The sequence below is a fragment of the Furipterus horrens genome, unplaced genomic scaffold (genome assembly GCF_987537825.1).
Source record: "Furipterus horrens unplaced genomic scaffold, mFurHor1.1.pri manual_scaffold_4, whole genome shotgun sequence".
In the NCBI taxonomy this organism is placed as follows: Eukaryota; Metazoa; Chordata; class Mammalia; order Chiroptera; family Furipteridae; genus Furipterus; species Furipterus horrens.
In genome coordinates, this window is record NW_028327174.1 from 20,628,209 (window position 1) to 20,648,866 (window position 20,658).

At 38.2% G+C, this 20,658-nt stretch overlaps 2 protein-coding genes across 5 annotated transcripts in view; both read left to right on the forward strand.

Moving 5' to 3' along the window:
- The window catches only part of NR2C1 (nuclear receptor subfamily 2 group C member 1), a 45,046-nt gene extending 43,394 nt beyond the window's left edge, over positions 1 to 1,652 (forward strand). For all 4 annotated transcript variants that reach the window (XM_090272680.1, XM_090272683.1, XM_090272681.1 and 1 more), the window contains exon 14: positions 1,048 to 1,652. In XM_090272680.1, the coding sequence (XP_090128806.1) occupies positions 1,048 to 1,222 (175 nt within the window). In that variant the 3' untranslated portion in view covers positions 1,223 to 1,652. The remainder of the gene's footprint in view (positions 1 to 1,047) is intronic.
- A 4,342-nt stretch (positions 1,653 to 5,994) lies between these two features.
- NDUFA12 (NADH:ubiquinone oxidoreductase subunit A12) lies at positions 5,995 to 19,891 on the forward strand. The gene is made up of 4 exons (XM_090275374.1): positions 5,995 to 6,129; positions 7,004 to 7,086; positions 9,843 to 9,930; positions 19,609 to 19,891. The coding sequence occupies exons 1-4, from the start codon at positions 6,044 to 6,046 to the stop codon at positions 19,787 to 19,789; spliced, it is 438 nt and encodes a 145-aa protein (XP_090131500.1). The 5' UTR covers positions 5,995 to 6,043; the 3' UTR covers positions 19,790 to 19,891.
- The last annotated feature ends 767 nt before the right edge of the window (positions 19,892 to 20,658 follow it).

The following is a 20,658-nucleotide window of genomic DNA, read 5'->3' on the forward strand; positions in this document are numbered from 1 at the left end:
AAGATTTTATTTATTTAGTGGAGAGAGGAGGAAGAAAGAGAGGGAGAGAAACTGATGTGCAAGAGAAACGTCAGTTGATCAGTTGCCTCTCACAGGCCCCCAGCTGGGAACCTGGCCCGCAACCCAGGCATGTTCCCGGATTGGGGACCGTGAATTGAACCAGCAACCGTTCTTGTCTGCAGGCCGGTGCTCAGTTCACTGAGCCATACCAGCCAGGACTGTTTTTCAGTGTTGTTTTTGTCTGTTTTATTTATTTATTTTTTCTTTTAATTTCTAAAGTTGTTTTATACCTCATTACAAAATAAATACAGCATTTAGATTTTTTCTTCTTTAGATGTACAGCTATTTGCTGACTTCTGTTCCATTAGGTTTCAGGTACTTTGATGTCTGGAATTTTTTCTATATTCTTCCTAGTTGCTTAACAATCATAAATTATCTTTGAATAGCAGTTTTCAATGTGTAATGTACTTTCACATAAGACATTATCCTGCCAAAAGTTGAGAACCTCACTAGCATAGAAAGTGGCAGAAGTCATTTCCTTAATTTTTACAAAAGCACTGTGAGAGAGACAGGGAGTAAGCAAGTGGCACACCCACATTCGCATAGCTAGGGGGCAGAGTATGGAACCCGCTCATCTTCATGCCATGCTCTGTGCTTTTCCCAGTGACAACACCTGTTGCCTGCTTTACCATTCCCAGAAGTTTTTTGTAAAGCAAAACCAAGAAAACTGTTACCATTGAGCCTTGTGTTCCCGAATAACACAAAATACAGCTGTTCTGACAACCTCAAATGAACTCCTAAGCCATTCTTAAATGAATAACTTGAACCATGGTTTAACAGCAGAGCAGTTAAGAGCAAAGCTTAACTATAAAGTCTGTCAGACTGCATTTAAGGCTTGAATACCATGGGTTTTATTTTAACTTTTTAAAGTTAGACCTTTATAAATTAGGCAACAAACAATATACAGGCAGAAATTACATTTTTCTACTAAATCTTGTTTTGACTTATAACCTTGTGCCCCCCCCCGCCCCCTTTATTTATTTTTAGGTTGTCCAGACTGCTGCTCAGATTACCAGCTTTAAGGTTGATGAATGCTACCATCACTGAAGAATTGTTTTTCAAAGGTCTCATTGGCAACGTACGAATTGACAGTGTTATCCCACATATTTTAAAAATGGAACCTGCAGATTATAACTCACAAATAATTGGTCACAGCATTTGAAAGCTGAGAACTCAATGTAAACTTACTGTTCTTTCTCAGACAGAACACAAGAAGGCACCAAACTGAATTCATTGTTTCCAGGGCACCTGGAAATTCTGACTTTAAGGAATAACCAAAAACCAAAGTATTTTTATTTTGACTTTCTTAAGAAGAATTTTCAAAATAACTTGGAGGCAGCAGGAATTGGAATTTCCCTACCTGTCTTATTTAAATAAAGAAGAGATACTATAAATTTATTCTTGGTTAAGATGATACCTAAAGCTGTTGCCTTTTAGCGATTTAAACTAAGATCTCTCATTATATCTTATTTTATTTGGATGATACCTAAAGCTGTTGCCTTTTAGCGATCTAAACTAAGATCTCTCATTATATCTTATTTTATTTGGTAAAATAAATAAATCAGTTTTTTGTTTTTTGTTTTTATTCAGAATTGTGTTCTATTGATGTTTAATTTCATTATGACCTAGTAGAAACACTTGTCAGAAATTTCTGAGGATATCCTTTTATTTTACTCTTCTATAATATAATCAGTTTTAATTACTATGTCAAAAGATTGTTTTATGCACAGTAGTGTAATGATAACATTAGAGCCAGAGGAAATGATAATTGAATATATATATATATTTTTTGCCTTTTGTAAATATTATGGCACCCTTAGCATATATCACTCATTGCTGGCAATGAGACATGGGTCATTCGTGATCTTAAGAGTTGACTTTTTCAGTGGTGTATGTTATTAGTTACAAGCACTTTTTCTTTCCATATGTAGAAGAAAATGGTTTTTGAGAATAAGATAGGGTTCATGTTTTAATATTTTTGGCTTACTGCTATGTTTTAAAAGTAGTAGAGACTGACTGAGCCCAAAATGTTTCAGTATTGCAAAATAGATATTAAAGTGTTGCTCTTCCATTCCACAAAAAGCATTTGTCCTCACCCTCTTTTCTGATCTACATTATATAGTTTCCTCATCCTTCCATGGGTGTTAGCCAATTTCTTTCAGGTCATTAGAAATACACAGTTTATTAAATAATGGGTTTATCATAGCCAGTCGGTTTTCAAGGTGAGTAAAACAATGATTTTAAAGCAGTTGATAATTCTTAAAATTAAAAAATATTAATATATAAAGGATATGCACTGATTTTTTTTTTCACTGTGAAGAGGGGAGGGCTGGTTTAGTGTGAGCATCAGCCTCAAGTCTTGGTATCACTACAAAAGGATTTTAAACTCCTTAGATGTCTTCCACAGTAATGTTTTCCATAGCAGACCTGATATTGTTAAATATTTCGTTGCTCTGATTTCATGATGAAGTATTTTGGTATGTCTATTTGATTTTTGTTTTGTTGGGTTTTTTTTTTTTAAATAAACATGGAGATTTCATTGCACTCAGAGTACACTTTTTATAAAGATTTTTTGCAATAGAAGAGAAGTTGAATTTTGGGGGAGGCTGTGGATTTTACTGATTAGTAAATCTAAAGTTTAAAAGTATCAACTTACAGTCTTTAGCACTTATTAAGGGAAACTTTTTCCCCCATTTAAAGCATTATTTTTGTCAATAGGTTTATTTATATCAACTGGGAAAAACTACATTTACTATGAAATACACAAATGGGAGCATCAGTAGGTTTATACCTTTATAAATTTAAGAAGTAAGCCACGGATTTAGAAATAATGTACTAATGGCCAGTTAGCACACATGTTTTTTGCAGGTATTTTTTCTGATTAAATTTGTAGTAATATATTTGGAAGTGTTTTTAAAATTATATTAAAATGTGACCTGCAGTACAAATTTCTGTTTCCTGACAGTATACTTGATTTCAGAGTTCTGTTTGTTGAGTAGTTATCCTTTTGTTTGTTACTTTGTTAAGAAATTTCTCATAAGATTTATTAAAGTGATTTCAGGAAGGGAAAACTATGGAAAACATTTTCATATCAATTATTTTAGGATTACTATTCAGTTTGAAAACTTCTAGCTAAATATTACAAATGACTATTAATTTATTTTCTTTCTCTACTGAAATATCAGTAAAATGACAGTAAAGTGTAACCACATGATGACAAATAAAACAAGAGAAGAAATCAAAGGATAAGAGATCTCGATAAGTTTTCAGAAATCAAAATGCAGGGGGAGAAGACTGACTTAGCAGCACCAGAATTGAGTAAGCTCTAATCTGAGTGCCTGCAAAAGGCAATGCAGTGAGAGAAGCCAGTATATCTTGCAGTATTCGGAAAAGACGCTCAGTATCTGGAGGACCCAGGTGCTCATATATAGAGATAGTGCTTGGAACATAAAAAAGAAAGGATCAATTGCAAGTCTGTATACAGAGTTATTGAACTGTACTTCAGGTGACCACTTTCTCTTTTTTCCCCTTTTCAAGCAAGGTTAATGCTCTTTAAAAATTAACTGGAAGATCATAGTACTTACAGGATACCAGGGATAATGGAAGGCTTGGATTAGTTACAGGGTTGAAAATAATGGATTGGGGGAAAATCGGCATCCTGAATGTGGGCTCCCTAACCATGTGCTAGCTATCAGGTATAGGCTTCATTGCTAGGAGTTTCCCACTTTATCACTTAAGTGAAGCGCACTAATTTCCAAGTCATATGTGTGTAACCATGGACTTTCCCTTCAGCTCTTCAGTGCCTACTATTAAATATGAGCATAGATGTGCTCGCTTCGGCAGCACATATACTAAAAATATGAGCATAGAGCCAGGATAACTAGATATTTAGATCATACATGGTGGGGTGGGCAGATATAATGCAGGGAATAGAAAAACACTGACCCTCATTAATATTTTGAAAAAGGGCTAGATGTTGTGTCCATTAAATGAGAACTGAATGCTTTGAAAAGGAAAATTTGGAGCGAGGAACATCCCCCTGGAAATTAAAAATGACAGCCAAAGAAATTCTTTAGAAGGGTTAGAAGAAAGTGTGGTTGAATCATTCACCCTGAAAGTATAACAAAAGACAGAAATAGAAAATAAAATATTGGAGAATCAAATCAGGAAGTCTTCTATTTCGATAGGAAGAGGTTAAGGAAGAGGAGACTAGTGAGAGGTGTATCGGGGAGAGAAGTGTGTTATAAAAATGGGTTATAAAAAAGGCAGAGATCCTTGTGATAGAACTGTTCAGTAGCTTGACTGGTGACATATGGGAACTTAACATGTGATGAAGTTGTAGAGCTAAACATGCACACACAAAGGAGTACACGTAAAACTGGAGACATCTGAATAAGATCAGTGGATTGTATCAATGTCAGTGTCCTGATTGTGATGATACAGTTTGCAAAAACTATCACCATTTAAGAGAGACCAGAAAAGTATAAACAGGATAGGATCTCTGTTACAATCGCATGTGACTCAGTATCTCAATTAAAAATTTCAAGTGAAAGAAACTTGAGGGAGGTTAGGAAGTCATTATATAGGGATTGCTCATCAAAGGCTGCTAAAATCACAAAAAAAAAAAAGTGAAACAAGCAGACCCCATGTGTGCTTCATGATGGAAGGATATCATCGTCTATGAGATATACTGAACAACAACAAAAACCCACCAATCTGGTTAAGCGCGTAGATTTTATTACTAATACACAGGAAAAATGGAATGGAAAAACACAGGGACACAACAAAATCCAAACTAGGGGAAACCACAGGAGAAATTGCCTGTTTCTTCATCAAATCAATTGGAAGGATAAATAAAGGTGGTGAAGAATGGGGGAAACCCAAAGACTGCAAGAGGGGGACGCGCCAAAAACTGGAATTATCTTCTGGAGAGCAGGCCCCGTGCAGTACAGGCTTCCTCCAGTAGGTGAGTGCTCTAGGGACCCATCTGCATAAGTGTACCAGCTGGTGTGTGTGAGGCTGCATTTGGCTTCAGTGAGATTTTTTTTTTTTTAAGATTTTAAACGCGTTTGCTCATTTCATGATAATGCACCTGCTCACACAGTGCTGGGTGTTGAGCAGTTTTTGACCAAAAATGGCATGACCCCCATGCCCTACCCTTCCTATTCACCTGATCTTCTCTCTAGCAACTTTCCCTGGATGAAAATGTCTTTAAAGGGAAACATTTTGCCAATGTGGAAGAGGTGAAAAAAAAAATGACAAGCACTAAAAGGCCTCAATCAAGTTCAAAAACTTTTGAGCAGGAAAAAACATCTTGATAGGTGTATTACATCAAATGGAGGGTACTTTTAGAATATACACAATTCTTTATAAATAAATTTTGGATTTTGGGGGGTTCCCGCTCATAAAACTTAAATGAGAATCAACCAGTTACAAACCTTATTTGGAAAAACAAAATATGAGACAGTTGGGGAATTTTGAACTGTCCTCTGAATATTTATTATGAAGGAATTATTACCTTAATGTGAGATGATAATTTTTTTTTAGAGTTATTAGATATATAAAAATATATCAGATTAATTTTGAAGTAGTCTGAGTCATTTGAGATAAAGGAACTGAGGGTCTCCAAAGGAGGAACCCTCCACCTGGGGAAGCCTAGTTTCGGTAAGTTTTCCACCACATGTTCCACCTTCTGAATGCAACTTATGAGAGCCGATAAAAGTTCATTACGCCTTTGCTTCCCAAGGAAACAAACCGCAACATCTTCGGAAATACGGACGTGGCCAGGCAGGGGAGCTCGAGGTCTGCGCACGTGCGGAACCACCTCCGCACGGGACGCGCGCACGGGACGCGCGCACGGGACGCGCGCACGGGACGCGCGCACGGGACGGAACCTTTGCTCTCGGCTCCATGCCGCTGAGTGCTCGCTTCTTCCCGGTGCCTTTTAAACTGCGCACCCGAAAGGCGGGGCCTGCAGGGCAAGATGGAGTTGGTGCAGGTCCTGAAGCGCGGGCTGCAGCAGGTTAGCGGCCACGGCGGCCTACGAGGGTATCTACAAACCTTGTTCAGGTAGGCAGGTGGCCACAGCCATGCTCTTGGCCTCTAGACTGGACTTGCCCTGGCTCGGTTCTTGGAAAGGGGCTTGGGCTGGGGTCACCCTGGAGAAACCGCAGCTCTAGTCAAGGACAACCGGCCCAATCTCTCCTTCTTCCCCCGGGCCGAAGTGTCCTCCTTCCGGGTGTCTCCCAGAGACGGGACCAAAGGCTGCTCTAGAGACGGAACTGTGACGTGGAGGCGAAGGCGTCGAGGCTGCACCTGCCCTCCATCCTGGAGGGAAATGAGCATTGTCCAACTCTCACAGTTTGACCTTGGGAGCGTTTCCCCCTCCTTCGCTGGCCTTCAGTTTCCTCCTCTGTACCTGAAGGCGTTGAACAAGGTGACCATAATGGTCCGTGCTAGTCCCGACATTCGTTGAAGACGACTAGCAGCATCGTCCCAGGAAGCTAATTAAAAACCCAGAAGTCGAATGAGAGCCACGACATTCATATCATTTTAAGTTGAAATACTTTGGCTTCCTGATTTCCTGAAGGCTTTTGCTAACCCCAGTGCCCTGATAGTTAGATAAACATAGTCTTATAATTTGCATCTATATATTTAGTGTAATTTAAATATGTAAGTTGGGTCAGTTTATTTTTTCTTGTGCTGTCTGCATGGTACTGGAGGCAACATGAGCAGGTGTTCTAGAGCTCTTACCTGAAAGATCGTACTTCCACAATGGAGCCTGGAGATGGAGGCTGGAAGTCTGCAACTAGTAATTATCCCAAAGCATCTCTTCATTTTTCTAATTGCCTTTGTTGCTAAAAGTTGGTATTCTCGCTTTATTTATGTTTGTGTTTTGAACAAAGAATTATTCTAAAATGTCTTTTCTTTTGGATATTTACAGGGTAAATGATGTGAGGGTTGGTACATTAGTGGGTGAAGACAAATATGGAAACAAATACTATGAAGACAACAAGCAGTTTTTTGGTAAGTGCAGAATTTTTTATATGAATAATGGGAGTGAGCTTGAGACTTGATTTGACTTTTTCATAATATACAAGGAGCTTCATTAATCAATGTATAAAGCTGCATATACATTTTTTACTTTATGGGATTATGCTCTGCATGTTTATGAACAAATATTTTTACATAAAAACCATGACCATTTTTCCATGGTCATGGAATGATGTATCTACAGCATTTTTTTTTTTATTCGTGTTTTCTCATTTAAATTTTTTTCCACAGCATTCTTTTTAACAACAACACAACATTCCACTGTATGGAAGAACCGTTATTTTTTTCAAACACTTCACTATTGATAGACATTTAGATTGCCTTCAACTTTTTTTTTTTTTACTAGAAACAATGCCTCAGTGAACTTGCTTGTAACTATATCACACTTAGGTGTTTAGATATTCTAAGAATAAATTTTGGGAAGTAGAATTGCTGAGTCTAAGTATGCACATTTAAAATTTTCATATATTTATTGTAAGATTGTTAAGGCCCAGCTCTACTGCCATGGCCTAACTATGAGAACTTACCAAGGTTTCCTCCATCTGCCTTTGCATTCCCCTGCCTCATTGGATTATAGTTTACTGTCCTTCCTTCCTTCCTTTCTTTCTTTCCTTATTTATTTATTTATTTATTGATGTTGGGTAATACGAGTTCTTCATAAAATTAGAATATTAACACCTTATCAGATGTATCATTGGCAAATATGTTCTCTCATTTAGTAGGTTGTCTCTGTTTTTTTATGATTTTCTTTGCTATGTAAAAACTTTTTAGTTTGATGTAATCCCATTTGTTTATTTTTTCTTTTAGTTTCCCTTGCCCAAGGAGATATATCAGAAAAAATATTGCTAAGAGAAATGTCAGAGGTTTTATTACCTATGCTTTACTCTAGGATGTTTATGGTTTTGAGTGTTACTTTTAAGTTTAAGTAATTTTGACTTTCTACTTGTATATGGTGTAAGAAGGTGGTCTAGTTTTATTTTTTTTGCATGTAATTGTCCAATGTTCCTAGCATCATTTATTGAATACTGTCTTTACCCCATTGTATATTCTTGCCTTTGTCAAATATTAATTGAATATATAGATGTGGGTTTATTTCTGGCCTCTATTATGTTTCATTGATCTGTATGTCTGTTTTTATGACAGTACCATGCTGTCTTTTAAAAATATTTTATTTATTTATTTTTAGAGAGGTAGGAAGAAAGGAGGGAGAAAGAGGGGAGAAACATTGATGATAGAAACATCGATCGTTTGCCTCTCATACATACCCTGATTGGGGATCAAACCTACAACCTAGACACGTGTCCTGACGGAACTGACAGCCTTTCACTTTGTGGGATGAAGCCCAACCAACTGAGCCACAACAGTTAGAGCAGTATCATGCTGTTTTAATTACTATGGACTTGTAGTATACGTAGATTGATAACGAGTAGCATGATACCCCCAACTTTGTTCATCTTTCTCAGTATTGCTGAGACCATTCAGGGTTTTTTTTTTGAGGTTCTATATAAAATTTTGGATTATTTTTCTAGTCTGTGAAATATGCCATTTTTTGACAAGGATTGCATTGAGTCTATGGTGTGGATATTTTAATGATGTTAATTCTTATCTGTAAACACGCTATATGCTCCCATTTGTATTTTCTTCTATTTCTTTTTTCTATAGTTTACTTTTAGGTACTTATTCTCAAGATTGATTTCTCTAATAGGAGAAGCAAATGTTGATTAAAATCGTATTTCTTTAAATAGATGTGGTTATGTTTAAATTGTATTAATTGAAATTTGTTGATTATATGTTTACCTAGGAAAGCTAAAGCAAATACAGATTACCTTTCGCTTATTGGTATAAACCCCCGTTTGTGGGATAGGGACAGTGAGGAAGTGGTAGGAGGAATTAATACTTACTATGCACTTATGTGTCTGGTGCTGAAGTAGGTGTATGTGTGTGATATTTAATTTTCACAGCAACCTTAAGATGTAGGTATAATCATTCACTTTTAATAGACAAAGTAGCTGAGGCTCATCAAATTTGCTTAATCTTCAGTGACAATAAGTAACAAAGTCTCGATTGGATGGGTCTTTCCCCATCTTAAGGACCCAGTAGAAAACAGTCTTGTAAATTGTGGTTAGGCCTCCAACTACTCTATAGAAATGTGTTAAAAACATAACCATATTATTGTATTTTGACAACATGAACTGTCTTATTTAATCTAACCACCATTTATACAGTTTGCTTATTATGTATGATCACCAGTTTCTGAAAGGATTCTGGTGGTCATTTAAAAATATTTATATAGAAACATATAATCCAAGTATGATTGCTGTGAATACATTTCTCCTGCCCTAATATCAGGAGCACTTTCTCTCTTGAATACCCTGTCTGGCTGGGAACACATTCCCCTACCCTCTCCACTGCTTTCCTGGCATACGTGGAAGCAAGAGTTCTCCAGTGTGGGAAAGGTCTGAGCCCCACCCCCGGCGCAGGTCTTCGTCCCTGTGCAGGGATTTTGCTGTGGCAGCTGCCAGGCTGTTGATAAAAGCTTACCACATACTTCCCAGAGCTTGCCTTCACTATTACAACCAGGGGCCTATTCCTCTAGACATTTCTTTTATATAAGGACACATAAAAGTCTTATCTTAATTTTAAAGAATTGATATTATGCAGTTTTGTTTTGTTTTTTAAGCTTGTCTTTATTTTCTCACATCTTTCTAAATGTTAATCTTTCTGCTCAGGCCGTCATCGATGGGTCATATATACTACTGAAATGAATGGCAAAAACACATTCTGGGATGTGGATGGAAGCATGGTGCCCCCTGAATGGTAAGCTAAGTGAACATTCTGGTTTTTTGGCTTGGCAATGTTTGTTTTACTACATAAATATTTATTGAATAGCTTATTTATTTATAAGTCAGTAGATTGTATTCTGAAAGCGTCTATCTCAGTTAAATATTTCAGAGTTTCTGTGGGTTAGGAGTTTAGACAAGAACACAGCCCAGATGGCTTCTCTCTGCTCCAGGATATCAGGCCTCAGGTAAAAGATTCAAAGGCTGGATACTGTAATCATCTGAAGCCTTGTTCACTCAGTGTCTGGAATCTGATGTTGGCTGTCAGCTGGGGACGTGGCTGGGGCTTCCTCAGGCAAGTGCTCTGACAGAGAGGAAGAGGGAGAGAGAGCTAGACAGAAACCATAATGGCTTGTCGGACTTAGTCTTGGAAATCATCGAGTGTCAATTTCGCATTTCGTTGGCCAAGGCAATTGGAAAATTCTGCCCAAGTTTAGTGGGAGAGAACATAGACCGTACCTCTTGATGGAGGTGGGATAGCATCACATTATATGTTGGGGTATATAATAGTGTGGCTGTCTTCGGTGGAAAGACAATATGCCACAGTATCACCTGGCTGTGAGTGAAGGGAAAGGCAAAAAGAACTCTGACTCTGATCTTATTTGGCAGTTTGATCTTAAGCAAGTTCCTTAACGTCTCTGGGGCTTAGTTTTCCCACCTGTAAAATGAGAACTCTCAATTCCTTAGATCTCTAAAAACTTATTTTATAATATAACCATTTTGAAATGAAATTCTAAATGCTTTTCAAGTAGACTCAAGTAGTTACTAAATTTTATATTAAATATTTCAAAACAAAGTCGTCGGCAGCCGTCCGTCTCGAGAGACGATGGTGTAGCTTCTTAAGAGTCTATCTGCACCGCAGAGAATGGCTGTGCAGTCCGACTCGGGAGTGACATGGTATCTGTCTCCTCCCGTGTTGAATCGACATCTTGCGATGACGCTGAAGCTACAGAGCCTGGGCAGGGTAATATGGAGGGTCTGCTGTTGCCCATGCAGCAGACCCCCCCTCTCTTCGCAGCTGAAGGGTCCAAGGGAAAGACGGAGTCAATACAGCTTGGCTTCAGGTGCGCCGCAGGAGTTGCCGGTGTTGACTACAACATCAAACCGCCTTAGGGACTCCGGCTCCGGATTTTCTGTCGGGGTTTACTCCCTTAGCCTTTCCCCTGAGGAGGTATGCCACAAGGCAGCGGAGGTTTTTTAGAGTCAGAGTTTTCCTTCTCTGATGTACCCTGACTGGAAGATCGAACCAGCGACACTTAGCTCGCAGGCCGACGCTCAATCCACTGAGCTAAACCAGCCAGGGCACTTCAAAACAAAGTACTGTTCTCTATTTCATAGGTTTCTGAAATAATACCATTTAGTTGATATACAATAAACTCTGGAGATCCCATCCAGTTAGTCTAGAACATTTCACCAAAAAACCTAGAAATAAGGGTATCAGGTTAACTGACATTTTATTTTAGTTGAACTTGATTGTCAGAAATAGTTTTAGGCTCTAGTGATTAGCAAATGGGATAATCTCAGAGTATTCACCTCCATTGTAAAGTTACCGGTATTTGAATTATTTCAGATTAAGTTGCCAAAATGCTGACACTCTGTCACTCCTGAATAATTTAATGTGTGCTTCCTGCAAATAAGGACATTTTGCTTCCTAACCACAATATAATCATCAAAGTTGGGAAACTCCCAGTGACACACCACTACTGTGTAATCTTCAGACCCCATTCAGGTTTTGTCAGTTGTCCCAACAATGTCTTTTGTAGCAAGAGGACCTAATCATGCATTTCATGTGCATCTTATTTCTCTCTAGTCTCCTTCACCTGGGATTGGTTCCTCAGCTTTTCTTTGCTTTTTATGACCTTGACACTTTTGAAAATTACAAGCCAGTTATGTTACAGACTGTCCCTCTGTGGGTTTGACCAGTGTTTCGTTATGACTACATTCAGGCTGTGCTCTTTGGTAGGAGTGTCACTGAAGTAATGCCAGCTTCTTCTTGTTGCATTCTTCCTTTCTTGGGGTTTATACAGTTGACCCTTGAACAACTTGGGTCCACTTATATGTGGATTTTTTCATTAAATGCCTGTACCATTTTCTGTCTTCCATTGCTAATCCATGGATGCAGAGGTGGCCAACTGTGCATTGATTGTGTGTTTTTTTTTTTGTTTTTTTTTTGGTTGGCATAGGATGTTTTAGAAGCTTGCATAAAGAAGCAGGATCAGTACCTCTGTGGCTATTACCCTGGTCCAAGCCACAATTATCTCTTGCCTGGACTTCTACCACAACCTCCCAGCTGGTCTGGTTACATTCCCTCAGAACAACTAGTATTCTTTACATACCGACTGATTAGAGTGATTATATTAAAATGTAAATCTGATCACATCAAATCTCTGCTCAGAACTATACATTGACTTTTTCATGATAGTGAGAATTAAAATCCCAGCTACTTGCTGTGGTTGGTGTGGCTCAGTGGATTGAGCGCTGGCCTGTGAACTCATAGGTCACTGGTTCAATTCCCCATCAGGACACATGCCTGGGTTGTGGGCCAGGTCCCCAGCTGGGGGTGTGCGAGGGGCAAACAGTTGATGTATCTCGCACATTGATGTTTCTCTCCTTCTTTTTCTCCCTTCCCGTCTCTCTAAAATAAATAAGTGAAATTAAAACAAAAAAAAAACCTCCTTACATGGCCTGCGAGACCTGTGATCTCAGCTCTGCCAGGCGCTCCATACACTGTCCTGTGTGCTGCCTTGCTGCCCCTTGACTTAGCCTCATCAGCTTCTTACTTCTGCTTGAACAGTGAACACGCTCCCATCTCAGTCACTTTGTGCTGCTTCCCCAGATGTTGCATTGCCTTATGCCTTCACTTTATTCAAGTGCCTGCTCCAGTGGCTTCTCAGACCACCCTGGTTAGGAACCCTGTGCTCTCACACCGTGTCCCTTGCCATTGCTGTCGTGTTTGCATTGGTAGCACTTGCCTCTGCTTGGTGCTTCATTATGTATTTTTTAATTTATTGTTTTTCCAGCTACCTTGCTTCTTGGCGGTAGAACTTTGTTCACTGTTGTCTTGCTAAAGCCTAAAACAGTGTCTAGCACATAGTGGTTGCTCAATAAATATTTGTTGAATGAATGTGGATCTACTATTTTACTTGAAAGAACCATTGTTTTGCTTTTAGGATACAATGATTTTTTTCACTTCTAGCTGATCCAAAAATGGTATGTCTATCACTCCTTTTGTAGCTTTTGTATGAATTTAAAGCTAGATTTACCTCTGAATTCCATTTCTCACTTCCACCTGTCTCTTTTAATACCTTGTCCCACTGAATCGTTTGTGTTTTCGTCTTTTAAAATATTATTTCCCTAAATAAATTGCCATCTCTCAGTGGGCAGGGAATGTTTTCTTCCTCTTGGTGTATCTAGCCTTTTTCAGATAGTAGGTAGGAATCCTGTAAAATACTCTTTAAATTGAATTGAAATGAGTGTTGCTCAGTACAGTGGGTTGCAAGACTCTTTTCCAAATAGATCCTTCCTAATATTTGTTTTCTGCTGCAGAAAATCAGAATACTAAGAGGCTGTATACTAAGAAATGATAAACTGCATGTTTAAGTAGACTTTCATCTGTTACAGAGTATTACTTTATAATCTTTCTCTGTTAAAGTGTTCATTATAAGCAGAAGACAAGATTGTTTTGATTTTTTTTTAATCCTCACCTGAGGTCACACCCACTGATTTTAAAGAGAGGGGGAAGTGAGGGAAATAAGAGGGAGAGAAACATCGACTGGTTGCTTCTAATAGGTACCCTGACCTGGCGAGCCTGCAGCCCAGCCATGTTCCCTGACCAGGAATCGAAATGGCGACCTTTCAGTTTACAGGAAGATACTCCAATCAACTGAACCACACCAGCCAGGACACATTGCTTTGATTTTTAAAATTCAGCTTTTGTTTGATACATTTCACTTACTATTCAGTGCTTCATTTAGATTGATTCTAACATTTTACAAACATGAGTTATTGGAAAATTTCATACCTGAGGTATGGAAATAAACTGTATTTCTGACTGCTCTTGATTCCAATTTCCAGAAGAAATCTTTATTAGTGTATAGTATCTGCTAGAGATAGTCATATGTAGAAAAATTTGGAGGTTTCTAGATTAAAAAAAAAACTATTTGACCCTTTTCTGTGTAACTCTATCTAGTAAATGACATTGCATTGCGGGATTGACTTAGAAAAATTTTCTGTTAAGGAGGACTGAGGAACAGTCTTTCACTAACATCTTCCAATACTTTAGGATTTTTTTTTTTTTTTTAAGATTTTATTTATTTTTAGAGAGAGAGTAAGGAAGGGAGAAAGAGAAGAAGAGAAACATCAAAGTGTGGTTACCTCTCATGCGCCCCCAACTGGGGACCTGGCCCGCAACCCAGGCATGTGCCCTGACTAGGAATCAAACCAGCAACCCTTTGGTTCGCAGACCTGGGCTCAATCCACTGAGCCACACAAGGCAGGGGTCTAGAGCGTTTTTTTGTTTTTGTTTTTTATGATGGCTCTATTGGGGTGAAATGGGATTAGAAGTAGACAGAACCTATTTATAGTCTTAAAAAAATGACAGATGACTTGGACAGGGTTTTAAAACCATCTCTAGTTGATTTGAATTGCAAGGATTTTTCTTTTTAATAGCTTTTTTCTTTCTGTAAAGTAGTACGTGTTCATTACAGAAAATTCAGAAAAATAACGGAAAATCACAAAGCAAATAAAAGTAATCTGTTATCCTACCACACTGAGACAAACCATTGTTAACATTAAATATATATTCTTGTGATCTCTTTTTCAGTGCATATCCATCCTTTTATTTTTGTTTTTAATGTAAAAGAGTTATTTTAAGAGATAGGCAGGGTTTGAATCCTAGCTCCACCTAGGGTAAGTTACTTGAACTCTTGGTGTCGTAGATTCCTCATTTATTAAATTGGGATAATATCTGTCCCATAGAATTATTATTAAAAGGATTAATATTTGTACAGTGTTTAGAATGGTGCCCGTGACTTATAAATGCTAAATATTGTTAAATTAAATAACCTGCGTTTTATTTTTATTTATTTACTTTTTTAAGATTTTTATTTATTTTTAGAGAGAGAGGAAAGGAGGGCGGGAGGGAGGGATGGAGAAAAACATCAATGTGTGGTTGCCTCCCGCGCGCCCCCAACTGGGAACCTGACCTGCAACCCGGGCAAGTGCCCTGACTGGGAATCGAACTGGCGACCCCGTGGTTTGCAGGCTGGCGTTCAATCCACTGAGTCACACCAGCCAGGGCATAACCTGCTTTTTAAACTTAACATATCATAAACATTCTCTCAAGTCATAAAATATTCCCTGTAACATACTTTTTAGTGATGTTTTATTCTGTTAAGTATTTCCTATTACTCTTGTTTTTTTCCTTTACATTTTCTTCACCATTATAAATAAAGCTGTGGTTAATATACCTGCATGCAAGCATTTACCTACCTCACTTCCTAAGGCCAATTTCTAAGTAAAATTTTTACATCCAGGAAGCGTACATGCTTTATAAGTTTTAACGACTTTCGCCCATTTTTCTTTTGGATATTTGACTTTTTATTTTGGATTTGTAATGATAGATGAAGTACTTTTCTGTATATTTCAAATATTTTTCCGTTTCTTTTATCCTTTAATCCTGTTTTCAGAGTTTTAGGATATTTACGACATTTTCACTTCTGTTTAGTAAAATTATTATTTCTTTTCCATATGGCTTTTTGCCTTTGATGTTAAGCTTAGATATGGTCCTTCATATTTATAAATATCAATAATGTCTTATGAATATAAATATTCACCCATATTATATCTGAGCATTATTAATCTATCTGTAATTTATTTTGATATTTGGCTTTGGAAATATAACTTGACTTTTTTTCAACAAAGTTAATTATCCTAGCATAATTTGTTGAGAAATGTTTACTTTCCCCCAGAATTTTAAATGCCATCCTTGTCTTATATATACTTTAGTCTGTTTGGGAGAATAATATTATTTTACTTTCGTCCCAGTTTTTATGCTATTCTAATCTCCAAAACTTTAACGTCCGGTAATGACAGCCTTCCTGGTTGTGAGTTTTCAGAATTTTCTTAGATAGACTTTCCACTGATCCTTATAATTGTCAAACCCTACTGGGATTTTATTTCAAATTGCACTTAATTAAAACTAGTAGTTACTGAGCTAACAGAGTTTGAGTTGGGTATTTTGTAATGAACTATCTTTTCTTTTTAAAATTTGTTCAATTTATCATTCCCATTCTGGAGTTAGATGGATCTCTGGATTTTTGCAGATACTTCGATGCTATCATAACTCCAACCCGGTTTTCATCTATTGATTGTGATTTAAGTTGCTGATCAAAGGGTTCTTTTCAGCCATTGGGAAGCTGTGTTCCTGCCTCAGCTCTGTAACATATGTGCTGTGGGACCTTGTGAAAGTCATTTCAATTCTGTTTTCTCTGTTTTAAAATGTGGAATATTAAATAAGTGGCTTAGTGATAGTGTGGGAGAGTGTTTCATAAACTAAAGTGGAATGAGTATTTTTTTAAATTCTCACCCGAGGGTATGTTTATTGATTCCAGAAAGGGAGAGAGGGAGGGAGGGTGGGGGAAGTAGGGAGAGAAGCATGGATTAGTGCCCACCTGGGGATCGAACTCACAACCTTTTGGTGTACAGGGACAACGCTCCAACCAACTTACCCACCAGGCCAGGGCAGTATTTGAGTATTTTTACCTTAAAAAACAATCTGGGTTTTTTTTTTTAGTCTTTAATATTTATTTATTTATCTGTCTATCTATCTAAAAAATCTTTGGCATTTCTAGGCTCAGTGATGTTAAGTGAAAGTATCTGAAACATGAATATTATGGTCAGAAACCAGTCTTAAGTCTCAAAATTAATAATGTATATTATCCAAAAAGAAGGAAGATTCAAAACAGCCTATAGTTTTGTTGTTGCTGTTTGCTGTTATTTGGTAATGCTTTATTTCTAAGAATTTTCTGAAAAGAAAAAATAAGTTTTTTAATCTTTGTTATTAATGCTAACCTTAAAGACTGTTTTCATTTGCAGTGATTTTTAAAATAAATCCCTTCATTTTGCACTTTGCACTCAAACTGAGGGACTATTTAAGTGAAGTAGTATATTTTCTAAGAAAGGACGAGTCTTCTTACCCTGTTCCCTGACACCACGTTTTCCTCTTATACAACTGAAAATAGGGCCAACCACTTGTGGGATTTATTTCCATTGGAGTTGTGTTATAACCATGATTTAATATCTTTGTTATTTTGATACAACTTCAATTTCTGAATTTTTCCCAAAATTATTATATTTTCATTATGAAAGTTTCTCTCTTTGGTATTTATAACTTTTTGCTTTTCTGCAAGTCTTCTTATTTGTAATTTCACTGACTTATATCACTGAGTTTAAGTAACTTTTTATTTTGCCCTTTAAGAAAATACCAGTGATAAAAAATTGAAGTGGCTGTAATACCAGCTGCAACAATTTTCTAGACAGTGCTGTTAGTCCATTGGTGTCTTCTGTTAATGGAATAAAACGACTCAGCTGAAAACTGGTTTTGCAAAAACTCTTTGGTGTGGAAATCTAAAAGGTGTGATTTCCATAGCCTTTACTTAATGCTAATTATAACAGAAGAGTTATGCTGGCCTCGCAGATACTAACATTTTTGTTTCTTGCAGTTCCTCACACTGCCACGATGAGAATAAATTGTTTATTCATCCCCTGACTCTTGCCAGTAGCCTTACTGGGTAAACATTTTCAGATTTTAAGTATTGAGGTAAAAAAAATCTTTTCGTTTTTTTGAGCATTTTTAATTTCTGTGAGCTCTTCAGTTCGTCACTTAAGTAACTAAATAAGACACACACAAAATCTTTGGACTCTGGTTCCATAAATATCGATTTAACCTTGAGGAGTCATAACAGCAATTATTTGAATAAAATTTCCTTTAGTTACTTAAGATGACTCAGCAAGGTAAAGTTAAATATCTCTGCTGTGCCGTACATTTACACAAAGTCCCTGGATGAGTAACAGCCTTGGTTCTGACAGCCTGTCCCACCAGCACCGTCTCAGAGGCCTTCAGAGCCACTTAATGGTGGGGGTTACTGGTCCAGATCACTCCCAGTCACCCGCACTTCCTGCAGGCAGTGCAGCAGGACAGCAGTCCAGTGGTACAGACTTCTTCATTCTCCATGCTCTTAGCTGATCATGACGCAGTCATCTTTGGCCTCAGATATACGAACAGTGATATTTTATCTCTTTTCTTGACGGATTTAGTCAGTTACCTAGTCCGTCAGTTACCTAGTTAGAGCTATCAATCACTGCTGGCAAGTTTTCTTGAACTTACATAGCATCATAAACTTTTCTTTTAGTCTTTAATACTTTAGGGGAACCTCCTCCTCTTGCCCTTTTCCCTGTGGCTGGGCAGTCTCCCTCCCCCCTCCCTTGGAGCCGCAACTCTATGCCCGTCTCCACCATTACTCTTTTCAGAGGGTCTTACCTGTCTTATGAGCTCTGAGCCTCAGGGGCTCTGGGATGAATGTCTTCCTCCTCCTTTCCCATATAAGCTCAGCTGGGCTTCCTGCTCAGTTTTACTGTTTGTCCTGTGGGCATTGACTCTTCCTTTCTCTGTCATTAGAGAGACATTCCTCTGTGTATTCCAAGGAAAGCACGTAGCTTCCTTCTTTAGGCCAGATTTCTGGCGCCTCCCAACAAATATCCTTTGAAATGAAATGGTTAAACACTAAGGCTGAAACACTTGTGAACTTTGGGCTGTGATGTAATAATTTTAAGATAACAAGTTTTATGTTCTCCAGTGGTAAGACTCAAAACTTGAATCTGAGATGCACGCAGAGACCCTCTTCCTCTTCTCCAGCCTTGGGTTTGAAACTACAGCTGCATGAACCAGAGCAACCTGAGCTCACAGCAACTCCAGAATCAGCCTCTAGCATCTCGTAGTAATTCTGCAGTTAAACAATTTTAAAACTTATTTTTACATCTAAAAGTAGGGTACACAGTCTAATCAATAGTTTAATAATTTAATTGGCAGCATTTTTCTTTCTTAGAGATACATAAAATAATGGTGTATCTTAAAATTGTTGGTATCCTCCCTGGCTGGTGTGGCTCAGTGGATTGAGTGCTGACTGTGAACCAAAAGGTCGCTGGTTCGATTCCCTGTCGGGGCACAAGCCTGGGTTGTGAGCCAGGTCGTCAGCTGGCGGCATGTGAGAGGCAGCCAATTGATGTTCCTCTCACACATCGATGTTTCTCTCCATCCCTTTCGACCTCCTTTCTACTATCTCTGAAAATAAATAAAATCTTAGATAAAAATTGATGGTGTCCTAGATTTGATGAAATACAGTAAGGATAATAACAGTAGCTGACTTTTGTTGAGTACCTACTACGCACAGGAATTTTTCTAGGTGCTTTCTGTGTATTATCTCATTTAATCCTATACCATCCTTAGGAAGTAAGGTGTTCAGTTGGAAAAACTAAGGCATAGAAAAGTTCAGCCAGTTAGTGATGGAGCTAAGATTGGAGCTCAAGCAACAAAATAGCTCCACCTCCTGTCACACTACTCTGCCTCTTCGTGACTCTCTTTTTTCCCCTCTTTAAGGCATCGTTGGCTTCACTGTATGACTGATGATCCTCCAACAACAAAGCCACCTACTGCTCGTAAATTCATTTGGACAAACCATAAATTCAACACGAGTGGCACTCCAGCACAATATGTACCTTATTCCACCACTAGAAAGAAGATTCAAGAATGGGTCCCACCTTCAACACCTTACAAGTAAAGACAATGGAAAACAGTTTAAACTTGTAAAATATGGGGCGTTTCATGTAATTGCACTTTCACCGCTTACTGTTAACTTGATTAAAATTATTTGATTAAACAATGTCTCTTGTGTCCTTTTGTCCTTAACTTTGTCATTTATCAATTGCAGAATAGAGGCCTACAAACATGGGTAACTGAAGTAGACTTCTGTTGGGATTGGGGTGGCTGCCTCGTTTACAGTCCCCCTTGTCCCAGGGGTCAGGTCTGAGCTTCGTGACCCTGCCTCACTACCACAGCTGATTGGTGGGGGAAGACTGGAACCTGAGCTGAGCCCAGCAGCTTTTCTTGAGGGAATGGGAAACTAGAATGGAGAGACAGAGAGGCTAAGAGGCATCAGAACTTGATGGCTTTTATGGGAGCTCTCTAAAGAGAAGGTTTTCAGAGACTTCCTATTTCCTGAGTTTTGGTTCTTTTCACAGTGTATTTGGATGTATGAACCACCCCAGGATCCACCCAGTCTATTCTTATTTCTTTATGCTAACTAGTGTCATTGATTTTTTTGTTATTGCTTTCAAACAGAAGGACTTTAATATTAAATTGGTTTCAGAAAATGTGTTGTAGGCAAAAGACCTCCGGAGACCTGAGGGATCCCGGGCCCTGGTTGTAGGACGAAGGGCAGTGCCATATCCCTCTGTATTCTGGGTAGAAGGCAAGCAGCTTCAGCAATCAAGTAGCTTACCAAGCTGTTGTGTTGGTTTTAGGTACGAGGACCCACGAGCCTCCTAGGATTAGGTGCTTGGATACCGATGAGCAGCCACCATAGAACAATATGATGGTGATGGAAAAAGAATGCAAGGATTATGGAGTCAGACGGTTGCTTTCAAGGGC

Bases quoted from the DNA above. Each gene is read 5' to 3' on its own strand.
- NDUFA12 (XM_090275374.1), top strand. From the start codon at position 6,044: ATGGAGTTGGTGCAGGTCCTGAAGCGCGGGCTGCAGCAGGTTAGCGGC. The intron at 7,087-9,842 runs GTAAGTGCAGAA...CTTTCTGCTCAG, and splicing joins AGACAACAAGCAGTTTTTTG to GCCGTCATCGATGGGTCATA. The intron at 9,931-19,608 runs GTAAGCTAAGTG...CCCCTCTTTAAG, and splicing joins AGCATGGTGCCCCCTGAATG to GCATCGTTGGCTTCACTGTA.